The sequence below is a fragment of the Sapajus apella genome, unplaced genomic scaffold, assembly GCF_009761245.1.
Source record: "Sapajus apella isolate SASKATOON/1434 unplaced genomic scaffold, GSC_monkey_1.0 scaffold61, whole genome shotgun sequence".
Lineage (NCBI taxonomy): Eukaryota > Metazoa > Chordata > Mammalia > Primates > Cebidae > Sapajus > Sapajus apella.
The window spans coordinates 13,199,282-13,222,335 of record NW_022437001.1 but is presented as its reverse complement, the minus strand read 5'-3'; the positions used below and the strand labels follow the sequence as shown (position 1 = coordinate 13,222,335).

At 44.2% G+C, this 23,054-nt stretch overlaps 1 protein-coding gene, 1 long non-coding RNA gene and 1 other non-coding gene across 3 annotated transcripts in view; 2 read left to right on the top strand and 1 right to left on the bottom strand.

Moving 5' to 3' along the window:
• Positions 1 to 17,644, bottom strand: part of SETD7 (SET domain containing 7, histone lysine methyltransferase) — a 51,853-nt gene extending 34,209 nt beyond the window's left edge. The window contains exons 1-2 of the mRNA XM_032246524.1: positions 16,979 to 17,644; positions 7,731 to 7,860 (exon numbers count right to left, since the gene is read on the bottom strand). Of these exons, the coding sequence (XP_032102415.1) occupies positions 7,731 to 7,860; positions 16,979 to 17,018 (170 nt within the window). The 5' untranslated portion in view covers positions 17,019 to 17,644. The remainder of the gene's footprint in view (positions 1 to 7,730; positions 7,861 to 16,978) is intronic.
• Positions 2,612 to 2,718, top strand: LOC116529078. Its single transcript, XR_004259370.1, has one exon. It is a non-coding gene; the product is annotated as a U6 spliceosomal RNA (small nuclear RNA).
• On the top strand, positions 5,805 to 13,490 carry LOC116529026. Its single transcript, XR_004259342.1, has 3 exons — positions 5,805 to 5,816; positions 6,152 to 6,154; positions 13,406 to 13,490. It is a non-coding gene; the product is annotated as an uncharacterized LOC116529026 (long non-coding RNA).
• Positions 17,645 to 23,054: the final 5,410 nt, after the last annotated feature.

Genomic DNA, 23,054 nt, shown 5'->3' with positions numbered 1-23,054 from the left:
CACAATTTTTTTTTTTTTTGCCTCAATCAGAACTGTTTGTTGGAATACAGATGAATGTATTTGCCAAGTCTGGTTCCAACAAAAGCTAGAGGACTGTGAGGGACATGAAAGGAACTTTTGCCTCGTGTGGGACGTTGGAATACATGACTTCAGAAGTCCAGTGCAACTCCAATTTCTGTGAATTGCAATCAAGCACTTTCTGAAAACTGAAACTGAGAAATCCTTCATAGACTTGACACCTGGAGAATGCCATCCTTTTTCAGTGGCTCATCAGATGGATGACCTTGCTTAGGTTATTTGGCCAGTTATAAACCACAAGAAGCCCTCTTGGCCAATGTAGCCAAGCAACATCAGAAAAGACTTGGGCATAGGAGAATGAAGCCATAGAGTAGCAAATCCTTTAAAATCTAATTGGCATGTGAAGAAGAGGTATCAACAATATAAACAAACACATCTCAATGAATCACCTCATCTCCATTCCATAATTAGATTAAAAACCACATGACCCTAATATTCCACAGCCCCTACAAAGCCAATCTGAAGAAATCTCTCTTTCTTGTTACCATTCTAGGATTGAGAAAAGTCTTGCCTTTAGGTCCATAAATCATGGTCAAAATAAGAACAATTAAGAAAAAATATCTGAAAATAAACATCCAGAATTGAAGATTAGTATAAAAATTAGAGATGTGCATATCAAAATATTTTGAACACTGCATGTTTTCAACACACCCATGGTACTCCAGCAAATCCACTGGTGCCAGACAGATTCCAGATCCACACCAATAAAGCCTCAAGATTCCTGTCCCGATGCTGCATAAATTCCTTTATCTCGGGCCCAGAGTGGACGTTAAGCAGTCCCAGTTACTGAAGCTCAGGATAATTTTCTTCTTCCCTTTTAATAGAGGAGGCGGGGAATGGACACAATAACTGCTTAAAGAACAATATTTTAAAACAAGGTTATATTCTCATTCATTCCTCATTTGTAGGGTAAACCATCTGGTAAAGCATGAGAATTCTGACTTTAGGTTTCTGATTTAATAAGCTGGTTGTAGTAACCTAGATTTTCTGTTCCGCATTTTGTCATATAATGAAGAAATGACTTAAGTCTCTATTACGATCTCAAAACTAGCCAACATTCTGAATCTGAGACAGTTGTGAACAGGTAAACAATGTACATTTTGGCTATTTACACTGATTTAGAAATAGCTATTTCTTCCGTATGTTGAAGAGGTATCTGCACTCCCATGTTTACTGCAGCACTATTCACAATAGCCAAGATATGAACTCCACCCAGGTTTCCATTAACGGATGAATGGATAAAGAAAATGTGGCATATACAAACACAATGGTATACGATTCAGCATAAAAACAAAATCAAATCCTGTCATTTGTGACAATATGAATGATCCTAGAGAACATCGTGTAAAGTCAAATAAGCCAAGCACAAAAGGACAAACACTGCATGATCTCACTTGTATGTGGGGAATCTGAAAAAGTTGATCTTACAGAAGTAGAGAATAGAACAGTGGTTAACAGAGGCTGGGGGAAAAGAAGGCAGGAGGGAAGGATGGGGAGAGGTTGGACAACAGGTACAAAGTTACAGTTAGATAGCAGGAATAAGTTCTGGTGTTCTATTACATAATAGGGTGACTATAGTCAACAACAATGTATTGTATACTTCAAAATAGCTAGAAGAGGGGATTTTGAATGTTCTCATCACAAAGAAATGATTAATCTTTGAGGTGATGGATATGCTAATTACCCTGATTTATCATTACATAACGAATGTATTTATGTATCAAAACATCACACTTTACCCCAGAAAAATGTACAATTATTATGTGTCAATTAAATTAAAACTTTTTAAAAATACCCATTTCTGTATTTTACCTTGAATATACTTAGTTAAGATGCACACATTCTCTGCCAACAGTAATTACTTCTATGGCATGGGTTGGGGTTTAAAAAAAGAGTGGGGGAGCACTTCCAGTTTTTGCATTTCGGTATTTCTTGAATTTTTAAAATTCCACTAAGCATTTGTTATGCTCGCAATTTAAAAAATAAAATAAAATATTTTGCTTCTATTTACGAATTTGGTTTTAAAATTTCACAGGGCCATTTTTCCTGGTTATCTGGATATTTGAAATTTTTATTCAGATTTATCTCATTCGCTGTCCAGGGAAAAACTGATTTTAGAGTTTTCTTAATACGTTTATACTTGTTTGGATACTTCTCATAAATCATATACTGGGGCTCAGTTTTCATATAAGATTAGAAAACGCTGGGCCAAGTCTTCTGTTACTACACTGTGATTTTCCTTGTCTCTTTCCAAACATGGGTTTCTGCAACTGCAGATGAACTCTTTGATGGGGACATAAACCAGCATAACAGGTTTCAGCAACTTTCTTCAATAACAAGTTTGTGTCTCTCCTTGCTTGTTATTTCAAAACCTAATGTCAGCCGTTTTTAAGGAATTTTTGCAGACCAAAGGTTGGTGACTGTAAAGTCAAAGGGTTCCCACTTAATTTTACCTAATACATCACACTCTAAAAACCTGGGGTGGGAACAGGGAGAAAAACCAGTAGACAAATACAAATAAAAACTGCTTCGCGAGCTCGCTTCGGCAGCACATATGCTAAAATTGGAATGATACGGAGAAGATTAGCATGGCCCCTGCACAAGGATGACACGCCAATTCGTGAAGCGTTCCATATTTTTAATCAAAACAGCATGGTACTGGTACCAAAACAGAGATATAGACCAATGGAACAGAACAGAGGTCTCGGAGGCAACACAACATATCTACAGTCATCTGATCTTTGACAAACCAGACAAAGACAAGCAATGGGGAAAGGATTCCCTGTTTAATAGTGTTGGGAAAACTGGCTAGCCATGTGCAGAAAGCAGAAACTGGACCTCTTCCTGACACCTTACACTAAAATTAACTCCAGATGGATTAAAGACTTAAACTTAAGACCTAACACCATAAAAACCCTAGAAGAAAATCTAGGCAAAACCATTCAGGACATAGGTGTAAGCAAGGACTTCATGACCAAAACACCAAAAAGCATTGACAACAAAAGCCAAAATAGACAAATGGAACCTAATCAAACTCCACAGCTTCTGCACGGCAAAAGAAACAGTCATTAGAGTGAATCGGCAACCAACAGAATGGGAAAAAATTTTTGCAGTTTACCCATCTGACAAAGGGCTGGTTTCCAGAATTTACAAAGAACTAAAACAGATTTACAAGAAAAAAACAAACAAGCCCATTCAAAAGTGGGCAAAGGATATGAACAGATACTTTAAAAAAGAAGGCATACATGAGGCCAACAAACATATGAAAAAATGCTCATCATCACTGGTCATCAGAGAAATGCAAATCAAAACTACATTGAGATACCATCTCATGCCAGTTAGAATGGTGATCATTAAAAAATCTGGAGACAACAGATGCTGGAGAGGATGTGGAGGAATAGGAACACTTTTACACTGTTGGTGGGAGTGTAAATTAGTTCAACCATTGTGGAAGACAGTGTGGCCATTCCTCAAGGACCTAGATATAGAAATTCCATTTGACCCAGCAATCCCATTACTGGGTATATATCCAAAGGATTACAAATCGTTCTACTATAAGGACACGTGCACACGAATGTTCATTGCAGCACTGTTTACAATAGCAAAGACCTGGAATCAACCCAAATGCCCATCGACGATAGACTGTATAGGGAAAATGTGGCACATATAAACCATGGAATATTATGCAGCCATCAAAAACGATGAGTTTGTGTCCTTTGTAGGGACATGGATGAACCTGGAAACCATCATTCTCAGCAAACTGACAGAAGAGCAGATCAAACACCGCATGTTCTCACTCATAGGCGGGTGTTGAACAATGAGAACACATGGACACAGGGAGGGGAGTACTACACACTGGGGTCAGTTGGGGGAAATAGGGGAGGGATGGTGGGGGGTGGGGAGTTGGGGAGAGATAGCAAGGGGAGAGATGCCAGATGTAGGTGATGGGGCGGAAGGCAGCAAATCACACTGCCACATGTGTACCTATGCAACAATCTTGTATGTTCTTCACATGTACCCCAAAACCTAAAATGCAATAAAATAAATAAATGGAAAACAAAAAACAAAAAACAAACAAAAAAATCTGCTCGCGTAGAAACAACTGCCTTCTCCATAATCAAATCCCACATCTCCCTTAGAAAGCCCTGGTAGATTCCTGGCCCTTTTTTTTAGTTATAAGTTATTCTTGGCCTTTTTATCAGTTACAAGACTATCTCCCTAATTTTTACAGCAAATCCTTTTAGCAGATGTCTTGTAACATGATCAGTATTTGGGTTTAAGAAAGATGATGATGACCTTTTGAGATCCTGTCACCACACTGCTCTATCATGTGTAATAAAACCAATGATACTGAAATTTTCCCCCAAGGTATTAACTCCCATCTATATGAAGATAACCAAGATAGTCTCTCGAGGTCCTTGCTAACACTATCATTCCTTGATTCTACTATTTAATCAACATCTCCACAGGTGTTTGAGTGGTAGATATAAAAATCAATGAATTGATTAGACTGGGCACAATAGCTTACACCTGTAACTCCAGCACTTGGGAGGCTGAGGAGGGTGGATCGCTTGAGTTCAGGAGTTTGAGATCAGCCTGGGCAACATGGCAAAACCCCATCTCTACAAAAAATACAAAACAAATTAGCCTGGCATGGTGGCATGCACCTGTAGTCACAGCTACTCAGGAAGCTGAGGTAGGAGGACCACCGGAGCCCAGGGAGGTTGAGGCTGCAGTGAGCCATGATCACGGCACTACACTCCAGCCTGGGCAATGGAGTGAGACCCCATCTTAAAAAAATTAAAAGAAAATTAGTGAATTAGTGCCTCAAAAGGAAAAAAAAATCAATGAATGTATTTCTAGCCTATAGATAGTTACCGGGCTAGTGCTTCAACTTGGCCTGGTGGTTCAGTTTGTTCATGTCATGACACACCTGCAAATTAATGCCTTTGTATGACACACTGGGGTAAGCAGATGAAGCTCTTTGGGGCTAGAAGTGACTAGCTGGACATGTGAAGACAGGTGCTCAGGAAGTCTCAGGCTCCACTTGGCTATCTTACCCTAGGGCTGAGGGGATCAGCATCTTGGAGCTAACATTCTCGGCACACTAGTTCAGAGGCTTAGTCTAGCTCATCAGTACTCTGTGTATCAGCCCCATGAAGCAAGCAGGTAACCAACACCAAATTCAAACAAATCTGCTGGACTGTTTTCCCAAAGAGTCCATCAGTTACTGGCTATTGTCATCAAAATACCAGATTCAAAGTGTGTGTGTGTGTGTGTGTGTGTGTGGGGGGGGGGGGGTGTTTTGGGTGAATTCTACCCTCCCTTTCAGCTCCCACTCTCCTTTAGCAAGGACTTCTTTTTAGCATCAAATTAAGACAAAGTGCTGTGAAGCATAAAAGATGTAACAGACACAGAATTTGCCCTCAAGGAAACCTCTGCCCTTGAAGATGAAGGAGACATTAACATAAATATGTACCTGTTGAATGAATTTTAAAAAATTTGCAGAATCAGGTTAAAAGTGACACTTTTCAGAAAAAAAGAGCTATAAAAATTGCAGTGGAAATGGGGCAGGGAGAGTTTTCCTCTGGATAGGTTAAAGGAGTCATAGGAGAGGAAAGCACTGATAACAACATTTTTTTTTTTTTGGAAACAGTGTCTTGCTCTGTAATCCAGGCTGGTGTGCTCAAGCGATCATCCCGCCTCAGCCTCCCCAGCAGCTGCGACCACAGGTCCCAGTGTCTCTACATCTGGTGGTAGAGACAGGGTCTCACTATGTTGCCTTGGCCAGTTCTCAAACTCCCGGGCTCAAGCAATCCTCCTACCTCAGCCTGCCGAAGTGCTGGGATTACAGACGTGAGCCAACATGCCCAGGCCAATACCAACATATTGAAAGGGGCCTCTATGGCTCTCAAGTATCCACCCAGGCAAAAGAAAGGAAGTAAAATATCTGACAATTTAAAATTTACAGTTTGTAAGCAAAACTCTGCTTTACAAAAAGGTGGAGTTAGGGGTAATGGGAAAAAGAAGGCTGGAATCATAATTCAAATGCAGTTTTACAAAAGTTATTTAGTGGGTTTTATTGCTTTTCTCACCCTTCATTGTATCAGATCACTGAGAGCCTGAGAAATGTTACCCCCTTTAAAACAACCCACTTCGCCTACAGAAAAGAGATTCTAGGTCACAAACCCGTCCCTGTGATCACCCTTTAGTTGTCAGCTTAGACAGTTTCTTTCCCAAAGGAACCTTTGGCCTATTACCAATGTCTGGAGTTTAGTAAGTGGTGTGTATATCCCACAGAATCTCTAGCCTGCTTTGGTAAAGTCCGTTTTTGTTTTACCTGATCAACAGGTCTGAAAATAGCTGGCCCTTTTGTGGCTCTGAATTCCACTGAACGCTTGAGAAATTCACGTGGTCACTCTTTGTTCCTGAAGCTGACAGGGCTTAAAAGTCACTGTTGGCAAGCTGGGCCAGGGCAACCCCATCTCTCCTTGAAAGAAAAATGTCCTACAGTCATTCCTATCTATCACAAGCAGGTAAGGAGCCTCTGCCTCTCAGCGTCCTCAGATGGGGATGAGAGTAAAATAAAAGAAATCCTGGCCAGGCGCGGTGGCTCACACCTGTAATCCCAGCACTTTGGGAGGCTGAGGCAGGCGGATCATCTGAGATCAGGAGTTCAAGACTAACCTGACCAACATGGAGAAACCCCATCTCTACTAAAAATACAAAATTAGCCAGGTGTGGTGGCTTATGCCTATAATCCCAGCTGAGGCAGGAGAATTGCTTGAACCCTGAAGTTGGAGGCTGCAGTGAGCCGAGATAGCGCCACTACACTCCAGCCTGGGCAACAAGAGTGAAATTCTGTCTTAAAAAAAAAAAAAAGAAATCCTGATGTGAAAAATACTTTAACTAGAGGTAGACTGTGGAAAATCATAGTTCTGACATTAGTGTTAAATTATCACACAAAAAGACCAATTATCTCAAAGACAGGCATGTGAAAAACTGAAGTCTCCTCCTGCGTGTACCTGTTTATGTCTTATTACTGAGACTGCAATAATGTGGCTTTGAAGAACTTTGCCAAGTATTTTTTCATAAGTCTCATGAGGAGAGGCAATAGGCTGAGAAACCGATGAAGCAGAAAAACCAACAAGGTGGCAGAATCTTCCTTGAGGGTGCTAAGAAGCCAGACAGTGACAACTGGGAAAGGATGCTGAACGCAATGGAGTGTGTGTGACCCTTGGAAAAAGGCATGGACCTGACTCTACCGGAACTGTGCAAACTGGCCACTGACAAAAACTATCCCCACTTGTGTGACTTTAGTGAGAAACTATACCGGAATGATCAAGTGAAATCCCTTAAAGAACTGGGTGACCATGTAACCAACTTATGCAAGATGGGGGACCCCGAATCTAGTATCTTTTGGCCAAGCACACTCTGGGAGACAGTGATGATAAGATCTAAGCCTTAGGCTGGCTTCCCCATAACCACAGGGTGACTTCCCCAGTCACCAAAGCAGTGACTACAGGTAGGGGTTAATTATACCCATTGTATAAACTGTAGAAAAACTTCCACTTGAGTTCTTTCATTTGTATTATCCTTTACATAAAATAATTCAGTACCCCCAAAGAACAAAATAAAACTGTGAGTGCTACCTGCCATCAAAGAAGAAGAACTTTCCCCGTCCGTTCTTTTCTCCATGAACAAAGTTCCCCTCAAATCTGTCTGTGGAGGAGTAGGTGACTGTGCAGAACCCGTGTGGTAATCCGTCATCATCCAGGTGCCCTGCAGAAAGGGAACCACAAGGCAAACCTTAACATCTTCAGTGCTCCTCCCATCTGATGCCTAAGCACTCAGATGCTGCCAGACAAGTCCCCCCTCAACTCCCCTCCAGCTGCCAAAGAGTCCCCTCCCTGGCATGAAGGGATAGTCAGCATGCAAAGGTTTCTCACCTCATTGGCGCCAGCAGTACCAAATTGATTTTACATACACTTTGTGAACTGACAGGTCCAGAACACATTCTTAGACACATTCCAGAATGTGAATTTTACATAAGCTTGCTTTTTACCTGGAACTGAGACTCACTATCAGTCATATCCTCTGCAGGGCATGTCACAATCTACCAAGTGCTCCCCTTATAGTCCTTCTCATATCCGGAATTGATGCCTCCGGTCTCTCATGCTTAACTGAAGTGTAGTTGAGATTCCACTGTTCCATAGTCAATTGCCACATACATGGTCTTTGCAATAAATTATCTAATTCTAGAATATTAAGCATGCAATATGATTTTATACATCATTCTGTAATATGATGTGGAGGACTGCTAGCCAGTCTGAAAATCTCGCTGTGATTGTTATATTTGCATGAGGGACATAGCCATGTCTTTAAAACAACCCTAAGATTTATACATCTCATTGTACAAACACAGAAACCCAGAGTCCTTCTCCCCTTAAACTGAAGTTTAACCTTAAACCTATTGCTTTACTTACAAAATCTTTCAGCTGTGAATGTTTAGAAATAAGCTTATCATCTACCCTCTGCCATTGTGTGTCAAGGGCTTGTATTTTATCTGGAGCCAGAGGTAAAGAGAACATCAGCAGAAGTTATTACATGGACCTTTAAGTCACTGGTTCTTCCGAGGTCAAATGCTGGTATAGTCTAATGTTGATATTTAAAGCCAATGTTTAGGCTTTTTATTACTATCTACATGTTTTACAAAACCCAGGAATCACCTTATTGGTATCTTCCCAATCATTCTGGTGAGCTGATTTTGCAAAGCTCACCAGAATGGTCAAATGAAGGCAGTAGTTATTCTACTGGCATTTTCCCTGAGGTAACAACCTGGGTCATGGATAAAAAAGGTATGAAAATATTAAACACTGTGTCTAATGCAGGGACATTAAACATTGAAATGTAGCTTCCAGAAGGCTCACAGACATAAAAGGAAACACAAACCATACTACCACAATGAAAGCTTCAGTCTCCTAAAATAATTTATTCTAACATGATAAAATAATATTAGTCCTTGGAAGACATGGTAAATACACACTCTTATAAAGAATAGATATGCGGGCGGGTGCAGTGGTTCACACCTGTAATCCCACCGCTTTGGGAGGCTAAAGGAGGCGGATCACCTGAGGTCAGGAGTTTGAGACCAGCCTCGCCAACACAGTGAAACCCCATCTTTACTAAAAATACAAAAAAAAAAAAAAAAAAATAGCCGGGCATGGTGGTGGGCACCTTTAATCCCAGCTACTCAGGAGGCTGAGGCAGGAGAATCTCTTGAACCTGGGAGACAGAGGTTGTGGCGGTGAGCCGAGATTGCACCACTGCACTCCAGTGTGGGCAACAAGAGCAAAACTGCATCTCAAAAAAAAAAAAATGCTCTTTATTTGCATTTATATTTACATAAACATAAAATAACTGTAAACAAATACAGTGTTTTATTGCTACATCTGACTCTGTATTCAATGGGTTACCTAGAACATCTTACAATAAAACACATCTACTTAAATAAATAAATCATAATCAGGCCGGGCGCGGTGGCTTAAGCCTGTAATCCCAGCACTTTGGGAGGCCGAGGCGGGTGGATCACGAGGTCAAGAGATCGAGACCATCCTGGTCAACATGGTGAAACCCCGTCTCTACTAAAAATACAAAAAATTAGCTGGGCATGGTGGTGCGTGCCTGTAATCCAAGCTACCCAGGAGGCTGAGGCAGGAGAATTGCCTGAACCCAGGAAGCAGAGGTTGCGGTGAGTGGAGATCGCGCGATTGCACTCCAGCCTGGGTAACATGAGTGAAACTCCGTCTCAAAAAAAAAAAAAAAATCATAATCAATATGGATTCCTTTCTCTTAACACAAAAGAGGAAAGGACCAGGAAATTAATGGTCAGAAGGGAATGAGGCCGTAATTGTTTTCCTCTTGCCCAAAAACTAACTGAACATGACATAATGCAATGACATCTGAGTTATATGAAATCACTTATTTTCTAAATATCTGATACCATTTCTCTCATTGAAATAAATTTGCTTTTTTTCTTTTCATTAAATAAAAGCCACTCAGTGTATTGCTAAGAGCTTTTTTTTTTAGTGAAATGTTGTTGTGATCAAGTTAAATTTAGGCATATAAATTCAGTGTCCTACTTTTTTGATTTGGGTATTAATAACCAAATAATCAGTTTAGCCTCAAACTAGAGTATTTACTAACTTGCTGAAAATGCTTTCATCATAGAAAACAGTTCACATATTTCAGAGTTTTAAAAGCTTGTGTTTGATAAAATTTGTTATTCCACTTTAGACTGAGAGAAATTACCATAAATCTGAACACTAGGGAAAACAATTTTCCAATATAAATTAACTTTCACCTTTCTTCAACCCTGTCCTATTTCTGAATAAAACACTGACAGTGCACCCTCAGCAATGGAATTTAGATATGAGGGAAAATTGAAAGTGTCATATAACATACTATAAGCCCTTGGAGGATAGTACTGATCCCAGTTGTCAACTGTATTCCATGAAGGATTGATCCTTCCTTCCTTCCTTCCTTCCTTCCTTCCTTTCCTTCCTTCCTTCCTTCCTTCCTCCTTTCCTTCCTCCCTCCCTCCCTTTCTCCCTCCTTCCTTTTTTTCCTTCCTTACCTCACTCCCTCCTTCCCTCCTTCTCTTCCTCCTTCCTTTCTTTTGCAGAGACAGGGTCTCACTTTTACTCAGGCTGGAGTGCAGTGATAAGACCAAAGCTCATTGTAACCTCAAATTCGTGGGCTCAAGTGATCCTTCTGCCTCACCCTCCCATGTAGCTGGGACTAGAGGTCATACGACCACAACTAGCTAAAAAAAAAAAAAAATTTGTAGAGACAGGGTCTCACTGTGTTGCCCAGGCTGGTCTCAAGCTCCAGGGCTTAAGCCATCCACCCACTTTGGGTGCTGGAATTACAGGCATGAGCCACCACACCTGGCCTCAATGCCTTTCAACAGGCAGATAATGAAGAGCCCTATTACCCTCTTAAGCTCTTGGGAGAAACAGGGACGGGGGAGAGCTACCAAATGATGGCCATTACTCAGGTGACCTTGCACATTAAGGAGGTGCTTGGACATGTGACCCCTTCTTGTCATTCTAAAGGCTTTTAGGTTGCTGGTTTTGAGAGAGTTCTGAAATCTATCAGACCACAGCAGGGGCCCCTTCCTGGCTCATTTTGTTTTCTTTACATCCTTCTAGTGTTATAATTAAAAGAACTAACGATTAAGGGTTGTGATCATTTGAGACTTCCACTCTGAATGTTCAATATCCCGGAGTAGTTTCCCTCGTAGTAGAACTTTATATCTAAAACAGCAGCTACAACCAAAACAATAGCAGAGATTTTCCATAAGAAAGAAAGAGACAGGTTGCAGAGCACTCACATCCTGTTTCAACATTAGTGTTAGGGTCTGACATAACTCTTTTTTCAAACGCCGATAAGATCATGTACTCTTTGGACAATAACATCATGTAATACTTTGTCATGTGAGTAAGTCAATTTAATGCACAGGTGTACTGAAAAACAGCACAGCGGCGAAAAAAAGGTGTATGAACCTACTATGACCTGGCATTAGGTTATATGCTTTCCTGTTATCAAATTTAAGGCTCAAAACAGTCTCCCATATTCTCATCTTACAGATGAGGACACCAGTGCTTTATAAGACTTGCCCGAAAGACATTACCACTCTGAGTGTGCTGATGAATACTGAAAGCTCCTTCTCCAAATCCTTTAATTCCCACTCTAGACACTGGCAAACTCACTCTTCCTTGCTGATGGTAAGAAGGTACCTCTAAAAAGGCAAGAACTCCCAGGTCGCTGGCAGGGAAGTGGAAGGCTTTCTGGTTAAGGTCATTCACATAGAAGCATCAGATTTCCAACAGCATATCCTGGTTGCAAAGTCCTATCTCTTCCAAGTGTTACCTAACTTGAAGGGAAACACTAGACCTCCTTGCTCTACTTGAGGTCAATTTGTAAAATTCGCCAAGTCAGCCAACAGCCTTCCAGGCAAGTTCCCGCTAAACAGAGGGTGAATACCAGGCCCAAGCAACAGGGAAAATTAACTTGAATGACTGCTCTGTGTTTACAAGCTTCCCCGAACTAATGTTCTGTGTATCTGTCTGTAGCATGATTTTAAATACTTACAGAAGTTACAGGAAAAAAAGTATCAGTTCACAAGTCTACTTTGTCACTTTGTTCTAAGATTATCATCTACTGAACAGATACAAAGTTAAAATTTTCCCCTCCAGTTACTTCTGAAGGAGCTTCTTCCTGAATCTAAGAGCCAGGCCGATATTCTAAGCAGCAATGTACATCTCAGTCTCAGCAAAGTAAATGCCCTCTGGATTAGACACCCAGCTGCTAAACACCTCAGGCTTGCTCACAAGAGATCTGAGAGTGGCGTCCAAGTATTTCCCTTACAACCAGAGACCCTTACACACATACTGTTGGTCTTGTAGACTAGAACATTGCTTTAAAAAACAACAGTAATAGGCTGGGTGTGGTGGCTCATGCCTGTAATCCCAGCACTTTGGGAGGCCAAGGTAGGTGGATCTCTTGAGCCCAGGAAATCAGCCTGGGCAACACAGTGAGACCTCATCTCATAAAAAAAGAAAATAAATAAACAAATGGAAAAACAAAAATCCAGTAATGATAAAAGGCAAGCTTATTCTGTTTAATGCAAACGTGCCCTCCTGGTGATGCATTAATCACTGACTGTTAAATACATAGCTTGATGTTTTGGTCTTCTTAAAATTTTTTAATTTGTTTTAGGTTTTCAAAAAATTATTTCAACTTTTATTTTAGATTCAGGGGTACACTTGCAAGTTTGTTACCTGGATACTTTTATTTTTAAGGGTAATTGTTTGCAAGGACTCAACTATTAGTTGTGAGGGTCATAATTTTAATGTGTGGCCCACACAGAAAGGGTGCTAACAATACACTTTGTATGCATTTTTCCTAGATACAGGACATGAGCAATCTTATTAGAGACAGGCAGAATCTGATATTCGGGAGAGTGTTAAAAAATATTCTTAATATTTTGAGGGGGTTGTGGCAGTGGCACACTGAGCTGCTTATTTTCATTCTGGCCCCCTGTTCCGATATTTCTCCTTTTTGAACATTCTTCCTCCATGTCTCCTACACATTTCCAGGTCCTTCTGTTTTTCCTGCCCTCACAACTGCACATCTGAACTACTGCAAAGAGACCTTAAGGTACCTCACCTGCTGCGTCAGCCCCTCTGACTATCCTGCTGGCCACTGCATGTTCTTCTTCCCAGAGCAGAGCTCTGATCCTGTCATTCCCTTCTCTAAAGAGCTCCCACGGCTTCCATGGCTTCCAGCACACAGTTCATGCTCTCAGCCTGCCACCCAGCCTCCCTTCCCTGTCTCGCCCTCCACTTTTCTCCTTGTAAGCTCTATGTTGCAGCAAAAGCAAATGACTGTTTTCTGCACCTGCAGAATTCCATGCCTCCGTGTCTTCACTCAAAGTTCCCCTCTCAACCTGACTCAGCTCTATGGCACCCCTTCTGGAAAAATCTTTCCCCTTTGACTTTCCTAAGCTGGAAGTAATTTTTAGTTCCTTTCAACCATCACAATTCATCTGTATAAATATATTTATTTGAAATTATATTAGAGACCACATCATATTCATCTTTGTATCCATGGGTAGACAAAGAAACAGAAGCTGTAATAAACTTATTTTTCCAGAAGCCCAGAGGAATAACACTGGAAAACTAAACATCACTCTCCACTGAACCAGTGTGTCTTAAAGTATTTTCCAAAAGCCACCCCAGAGCTCAGGTGGAGCTCTGAGGCCCTCTGAGGCCCAGGGCTTGCTGCATTCCCACAGGAGCCCAGCCAACACAGTACACAGAACACTTTCTCCTGACATACCTCAGCCACTCCCCTCACCTCAGGGATTTGTCCACCCTGAGTTCAGAACTCCCCCAGAGTTACAATCATACCCTGAGAGATAACCAAATGTACATGATATATCAGACATTTAAACTCAAGTCCTGAAGAGATTCATTTCTTCCCCAGAGTAAATCTCTAACGAAGAAGAAAAAAGATTATCTATTGCAGAAGACACAGGTTAAATTCTTTTTCCCCAAATACGTTTTTCTGAAAGTTACTGAACTCTAGCAGAACCAACCTCTACAGAGTTACACTGATTAAAAATGGCACTGACATAACATTTAACTGTTGCTTCCAAACTCAGTTATCAAGTGTTTCATAAATTTGACTAACTCATTAAAAATAAAAAATGTGGGAAGACAGTTTGGTCTGGTGGAGGGGACTCTGGAAGCCCAAGCCAGTCTCTCCACCCTCACTGAGTGTTCTTGGATTAGTTCTTAACTTCTGTAGGCCTCAGTTCCCGCCTCTGTAAAATTAGGATAATATTAGTACCCACCTCATCAGACTGCATAAGACTGAATGGATAATGTCTGTGAAACACTCAGCACAGAGCCTGCACTTAATAAGAACTAAACAATTATAGCAATGATAATAATAGCTATGACAATGAAACTACTGAGAACAGAGGCTCTGTTTATGGAAAGAGGTAGATTAGTTGGTACTTAAACACCAAGATATTCAGACTAGCTTCTCTTTGGGAAAGAGCAGAAGCAGTTTATACCAGTCTCCCATGCCAGTGTTAGATGTTATGTAAAGACCATTGCAAACAGCACTGAAAAGGCCAAGAATGGCTGGAGAATAGCACACACACAGGTACAGCTGACTGCATGTGCACACACACATTCCCAGCACTGTGCAAGTTTGAGCCTGAGGTGCTTCTAGGGGCTTTTAAAGATTCCGTGCTGCTCTAATTGTTTAGTTAGCTAAAGCTGAGTGACCATGTGTCCCAGATTGTCCCAGACACTCAAGCCTTAAGCTACTTGTCCCAGCATCATTATTAACAGTGTGCCCTTTCATTCTCAAGGGGGTACTGATTTTGGACAATAATATAGATGATCACCGTATAAAACAAAACCATCCCTCTTTATATAAACTTCCCTGTTTCAAATCCAGTGGACTGTCTCAAAAAACAATACTGATACATTTCTAAAGCTCTTAGTCACAGTCTGCAAAGGAGCCTGAGGACCATAGACAACTGGATGTATGTTTGTAAACAGCATCAAAAGGGAATGAATGTGGTTTAACACAGAGAACACTACCAGCTATCAAGGATTTGTATTTAATTTTTACAAGTAAAAGTCAGTGTTGAAGAAAGAGAGCAAGCCCTGACAATCCGAGGTCATTTTTCCTTTTTGTTTCACAACACGGAGGCAGAAGTCACTAACTTTTAACTTCTTAGAAGGTTTCCTGTGGATCAATTCAATCAATGTATCGGGGCCCCAGTAAGCCCCAACATTGGCTTTATAGAGAGACAAATAGCTCTGTGAGTTCACAACATGCTGAAAATTTTCTTAACAAAAACCACACATTCTTTAATTGGCTTCGAAGTTAGACGAAGAAATAAGTTTTAATATTGACATTACATTGGATATTTTTCAAGAGTTCAGAAATATTAGTCTGCTTAATCTCCCCTTAAGACCTCAGAAGCACTGTAAAGAGAGTTATGTTTATGAAAACATTAAAACTGTTTTTTCCCAATGTTACAAGAACCATGTATCCTTATGCATTTGTAGTGTCCCCACTTTTTTTTCTTTACCCTTCGTCAGAACTTGTGTTTATACAAATCAGACAGAAACCAGATTCAACCAACAGCTAAAAATTATTTACTTATACATGCTTGGTTTAAAACATTCCGGTATCATACCACACCACACTGAAAAACATCACGACGTACTATGTGTAATGGAACCAGATAAATACGCCAAAGGGTATTAGTATTCGCTGTTACAAAATCATAATATCCCATGATACAAACAGCGAGATTGTATAACGTCCCCACATCGTTTTTTTAGAACTGGGGAGAAAAAAAAAAAAAAAAAAAAAAAAGAGGTGGAGAAACTCAGCAAAACAAAGTGGCAAGAAAAGTCGGGGGAGGGGCGCTAGAAGAGGAGGGGCGCTAGAAGAGGAGGGGCGCTAGAAGAGAAGGGGCGGAGAAACACGACACCGAGGCGGTGATATCACCCACAGCCACGGCATGGAATTCAGAAAGTTAAGTGTCACCAAGCAATTTCGGTGCGGGCTCGCGGCGCGCCTGCACAGCGTGGCGGCGGCACCCCGGCTTGGATGCCGGAAGGGGGAGGGGAACGGCCTGACTGAGTTCGCTCGGGGGCAGCGGAGGGGAGGGCCGCCCGCTTCTCGGATGACGCGCGTTCGAGTCCCGGGTCGGGAGCCTCGTCCGTCGCCCGGCAATGATTTCATCTTTTCCGAATAGCGACCGTCTTGGGCCGCAGCTGCCAAGTGCCTGGTCCGGCCCCGTGCGCTGCGCCCGGGGACCTACCCGGACGCGGCCGCGGGCGCAGAAGCAGCGGAAGGGAAGGGCTGGCGGCCGGAGAGGGGATCCGGGTGGCCGAACTGGGCTAGGGGATTGCTCCGTGGAGTCCGCCGGCCTCAAAGGGCTGCCCTGCGGACTGCACCCACCCTCCGCGCCCGAAAGGGGAAAGGCCAGAGCTCAGGGCAGGTTTCGCAACTCCGAGGGCGGATGCAGGCAGTGGCCGGGCGGGATGGGGCGGCCGTGCCTTTCCAGCGCCCCCAGCCTGGCGGAGCCCCATTCTCGGCCTGCGCCCCGCCGCGCAGTGCGCGCTCCCGGCGGCGTGACCGTGGCTGTCGGGCCCCCGCTCTAGCCGGGCAGCCGGCCACCCGTGTAGGGGACAGTGGCGGCCTCGGGGCCCGGCGCCGCGCCGCTCGCTGCCCGCCACTCCTTCCGCGCTCCGGGCCCTCTGCACACCCTCCCCGGGCCCCAGAGAAATGCTTGTACCTTCCACCGCCTCCTCCACCATCTCGTCGTCGCTATCCATGGCGGCTGGGGAACCTGCCCAGCTCGGGGCTGCGCGGCTGCCTCCCGTCCCTCCGGGTGCTCCCGGCGGCTGAGCGAGCTCTGGGGCTCGCGAGTTTGGAGGAGGAGGAAGAGGAGGAGCAGTCGGGGCTGGCTCGCGCTGCCTCCCCCTACAACCCTTTCAATTCCTTGGCCTTCAGCTTCTGCGGCAGCAGCCGTCCCCCCTCCCTTCGCCCACTTGCCCCTCGCCTCGGAGGCTCTGGGGTGCCGCCTTGGCCGCCGCCGCCGCTGCAACTTTCTCCTGTAATACCCCCTCTTTGTTATCGAGCAGCTGATCCGCTGACATCACCCAGCGCCGGTGCGCTCCCTCCCTCGCTGATTGACAGTTCCCTGTCCCTTTCCTGAAGTAAGGCTCCTTAAAACGAAAGGCGCTCCGAGGCCGCGCGTATTCCGCGTCCTGGCCAACCCCCCTCCGGCCGGTCAGCGTTTCTCGTTTGCTTAGGTGCGGGTTGGCTCGCCCCGAGCGCGCCACGCGGTCCTGGGCGCCGCGGGCTTCTCGCGGACACTTGGACCGCCCATGGGGGCTCCCAGCTCCCGATCTCCGGTTGTGCCGGGAGCAACTTGAAAGTCCGCCGTGCACTGTCCGTGCCCCACAACCTCCAAAGTGGCAGGGAAACTAAGGAAGCGTTTCTGCCGCTCTGGCGCCTGGACTTCCTCTCACCCTCGCCCTCGCTTCACCCCGTTCGCCACCGGGAGCTGCACGAGTGCGGCACGCACAGGAGCGCAGGTGTCCTCGCGGTCCCGCATCACATCCGCAAGACGATTTCCCAGGCTCGGGAGCTGTTCTCTGGCCCGGATTCCGCAGGGTGACGGGTCCACCACAGCGCCCCCAGTCCCCTCCCTCCTTCGGGTCGCCAGGCTCTCGGGTGATTCAGAAATTCATCAGATCCAAATGGCAGCGGGCTCTTTGTCAGGCAGGAAACAAACCGCACCGAAGGCTCGGCAGGTCCCTCCTCGCGGCTGTGGTCGTGGAAAAGGAGCCGCCGAGTGGAGCTAACTAGGAAGGAAGGACCCTCCGTCTGGCGCGCCTCCTTCCAGCGCCTCCCGCCCTCTACGTGTGATGTCCCCAGCTGTCTCCCTGTTTCTCCAAGTGCCAGCCACTTCACAGATTCAGGCGTCGTCAAGTGGAGAAAACCACTGGGCACCCGGCTTCCGGCCCAGCCACTTAGTGTCATGATGGCGCTGCCTCTTACAGGTGGCGGTAAAGGGCGCCTGTAAATAGCCGATTAAACAGATGCAAATGTACACAATGTACCGTGGAATTACCGGTGCCGCTCTGGGCACCTGCCAAGAACAGCTACTGCATGGAGGGGAGGATGGAGCAAAACAAAAAAAAGTAGTTCCATTTTGTTTTCTGAACAATGAATGAGACTTTGGGGATTTCAAAATACTTCCAGCGCCCGGGAGACTACTCCTTGCTTTTGGCTCTGTGCTTAAACAGTAGATATTTTTATGAAGTATTGCCGGCTTCTTTTTTAAAGTCAGCTTTTCCTCTATGAAAAAGAGAACGATTCTAGGGACATTAGACCCACATACTTCCAGGAATGTCAGCCCCTTTGATTGTTTTAGATGGGAGAGCCCTGGACCAGAAGTTAGGAGACTTGAGTCCTGGCGCTACTCACCTGCAGAGGTGTCTTGGGAGCTTAGCCAGGCAGCCTGAATTCCTCCAGATTAGAGGTTTAGGCTGTTGACATAAGGTCCTTGGGGCTTAGGCTAGACCACTCTGAGGCTTTTCTGGTTCAAGCAAGACACCCTCTAGCTTAGTCTAGACCTCTCTGAAGTCTCCTGGCTTAGGTCTGACTTCCTTAAAGTCCTCCAGCGCAGATACTGGGAGTCCAAGGCTAAACGGAGGTGTTCCTGCAGTGGATGATGAAAGAGCCACTTTAGGTTACATCATTTTCAAACACGAACCACGGAAACAGGATTTCATATCTGATTTTTTAAAAGCCATCATTTACTGAGCTCAGTCACTCGCTGGTTTTGAATTATATGATTTTTTTTCTTATTTTCCCTTTTTACATATCACTTCCTCCTTTGCATATTATACTGGTGCACTAGAACATACCAAGTACTCATCTTCCCCAGTTTCCAGTTGATGTTCAGGGGCAAAAACGATGCTGAAAGCTCAAGGAAGCGGCAACAAGACTTTATTCTCTTACTCAAGAGGAGTGAGGTAGGGCTGGGAGGCTGGAAGAAATCTCCTCTCAAGACAGATGGAAGACACAGGTTCATAGTGGGTGGGTATGAGGAGGGGTGAGGGAGAGGGGAGGAATCAAGTTGCAAGTGTCTACCTGCCCCCTTAGTGCTGCGAGGTTTTCCCAGCCTGTACTAAGCACCCAAACTGTCAAGCACTCCCTTTCTACCTACTACCTTGAGAACACCTGAAACCCTGCCCATGGCCCCCATTGGTGAAGCAGGGGTCCTCTGGACTTGCAGGAGGCAGGGACAGGAAATGAGCATGGTCTTTCTAGCAGACTCAGTAGTGATGAGGGGTGAAAACTACCAGAGAACCTTCACCAGATCTGCACATGAGGCAGGCGGCAGCAGGGACACAGTCCCATCCCTTTTCCCCCATCATTCATTCCTGCTGGCTCTGGGCCCAAAGCTGGGGCAAAATGTTTTTATGACTTTCTTAAGATCCACTTGTGTCTTTACAAATCACGTTGTGTATGTTTCGAGTCTCCTTCTCTAGACCGACTGATTCTTATTTATGGTCCTAGAACACAACACAGTGCCTGGTACAGAATGTGGGTTAAGCATTGTCAGCAATGATTTTGCAGATAGGAATATTCTGTTTTATATAAACAGTGCTGAGTATTTCTCACAGACTGGATTCTTCTCCTGTGTTTTGGCAAAGTGCTTTGTTTCAGTTCAAATCTGAAGAGCATTTTTGAGTTGTTCCACTTTCCCACATCGACTGGCCCCAAATCTGCTTCCATCACATTCTTTCCCACAGTTTGCTTCATTGAGAGCTGATTTCATAAACCCTCTTTCTACTTGGCTCTCTACCAGTTTCCCCTGTCATACTCTTTCCCCACCAATGTGGTCGTGGGCTAGAAAATCAATACAACTCTTAATCACAAACAATGTGCAGCAGCAGCAGCAGCAGCACTGTGGCTCAGCTCCTAACTTGGCAGATCCCAGTGAGGCGGAACAAGCTCTACCAGGGAGGAATGCGACTGCACAGGACATCCAGCATCTAGGCCGGGTGAGATTTGCTTTCATGTTCACACTGAGGAGTGACTTTTATATTTCCTATCTCTGCTTCTCTGGTCTTGAATCAGGAGGAGGGATGACCTTTTTTTTTTTTTTTTTTTTTTTTGAGACCAAGTCTTGCTCTGTCGCCCAGGCTGAAGTACAATGGCTCGAGCTTGACTCACTGCAACCTCCGCCTCCCAGGTTCAAGTGATTCTCCTGCCTCAGCCTCCCAAGTAGCTGCGACTACAGGCACTTGCCACCATGTCTAGCTAATTTTTGTATTTTTGGTAGAGACGGAGTTTCACCGTGTTAGCCAGGATGGCCTCCATCTGACCTTGCGATCCACCTGTCTCAGCCTCCCAAAGTGCTGCATTACACAGGCATGAGCCACTGTGCCCGGCCTCGGGCGACTTTTCTAAGCTGCTCTGGCTTAGTTTCCATTGTCTCCATGGCTATATTCCTTCTCTTCATACCCAGCTTGGGAAACATAAGTCCCTCTTCCACTGCAGCAAGCAGTCAAAATACTGAGTTAATTTTATTCATTCTACCACCCCTGTCTTTCCCGGGAGAAGGCTGGTGCTTACATACAAGACTGATATAACTTTTGCAATAAATATATTTTTACAAGCTTCTTGTATTTTATGCACCTTCCTACATTTAGGGGAAACAATTCTGTCAATTCGCTGCTTTGCATGCTAAGCAAATTGTGAAGCAAGTAGTGAATGTGGAACTTGTGTGGGATTCACTACTGTTGGCTGTTACTGATTCCTCATCCTGCCCGCTGGCAGGGAATGGAGGGGCCCAACAGTCTTCTGGGTCTCAATGTGTTTGGGAGGGAGGAGCCTCTAAGACCTCAGTGGTAGGAAGTCGCATCAGAGCCTCTCCAGGTGCCCTGGTGGCTTTATGGTTGGTGGCCTAGCTCTGTTTTCCACCACTTGCTTATATCGCGGGCAGGAAGACAAGCATAGAATGAAGGAACTCTTAAATAATCATCAAGTCTCATTTTGGCACTGCTCACTCCTTAACAAGATTTTTTTTCCCCACCAAATTAGCCAGTTTGATTGAGTTTTCACTTTGTTTTGGTTCCACCAAGAGCTAGCCAAGCAACTGGGCAATTCAGTTCTCGGGGGCCTTCGTTTTCCCATCTGTAAATAAGGAGTTGGGCTACATAAATTCAAACCTCAAACCTTCTCTGTCCACCTTTTCTGGGGAAAAGGTAAATAGAGCCTGAGGAGTCCCAGGGAAAGGCACAGAAAAAGGAAATGGGAAGAAGCAGCCAGGGCAACTCTAGCGAACTGAGTATTCAAGTCCTCTCACCGTAATGGCTCTATCTGGGCAGGGGGGTTGAGGGGAGAACCTTTATCTTGACATCAGGAAGGGAAGCATGGAAGTTTTAGGAGAACCAAAGTTCCTGGATTCTGAATCACTGAGTCACTAATCAAGTGGCTAACTGTGTTAGTGACAATTGCAGAAGCTGGTGGGAGGGACTGGGAGAGGAGTATCGAGGAGGAGACGGGTGGGGGAGGAGATGAGGATGAAAGGGAAGCGTTTGCAGCTTGTGGAGCATTGGGAAGAGCAGGGACATCAAGGGCACCAAATAAAGGTCCAGGGAGCAAAGAAAGAAATGGAGAAAATTTATTCTGCTGGAAATAGACATGACTGCAGTCAGGAAGAAGACTTACGGATTCAGGGTGACCTGATTTGATTACAGCAACGGGAAGTGCAGGAGAGAGAGGGCAGAATAACCTGACCTAAGGAAGTAAATTAAATAATAGAGAAGACACCACAGTTGCCATGGTATTAAAATACCTCATGGCGCATTAAGCTTCCTCTTTCGCTTGATTCTTGTTCTTGCAACATGTTAATGTCATTGCAGTATATCCAGATAAACTAAATTTAGACTTTCTGGGGCAGGGGGAAGGGAAGATGCAGCCCAGATCTCCCTGTTTGGGTCGACTCTGGCCCAATACTGTTCCTTCACAAAGTGCTTGGGGTTTTTTGCCTTATGGGATATGAAAACTCTTATGTCAGGCTTGGGCCTGGTGAAGCTGCTGAGTGAAATGATTAAAAAAAAAAAATGAGGCCAGGCATAGTGGCGCATGCCTGTCTGTAATCCCAGCACTTTGGGAGACCAAGGCGAGTGGATCACCTGAGGTCAGGAGTTCGATACCAGCCTGGCCAACATGATGAAATGCCGTCTCTACTAAAAATACAGAAATTAAAAAATACAAAAATTGGTGTTGCACACCTGTAGTTCTAGTTACTCGGGAGGCTGAGGGAGGAGAATCACTTAAATCCAGAAGGCGAAGGTTGCAATGAGCCGAGATCACATCACTGCACTCCAACCTGGGCCACAGAGTAAGACTCCACTCAAAGAAAAAAGAAAAAAAGAAAAAAAAAGAAAGAAAAATTGGAAATAGTTTTCAAAGGGGCGTCTGTTTTAGAAATTACTTCAGAAAAACAATAGCATTGCAGAAATTTGAAAAATAAAGACAACCACCAACAAAACCAAATGTGTTTTCTTCGATATTATTTTCTTTAATTGGTTTTGAAAATTTATTTTACTGGGCTATAATTAAGATTATTGGGTTCTGTAATTGGTCCTCTGCAAAAAAGACATTGCAGAGGACAGGTGCATGGTATACTGTTTTGACACTACCATACCCAAGATGAACAGAGGAGTGTTTCCAGCTGACCAATTTACTACAAATGCCACAACATTCGTCAAAGGTCAGCTCTTGACCTTCCTCAAAGGGACTCACATTAACCAGACCCCCAGAGACTGAGGTGTATGCCTGAA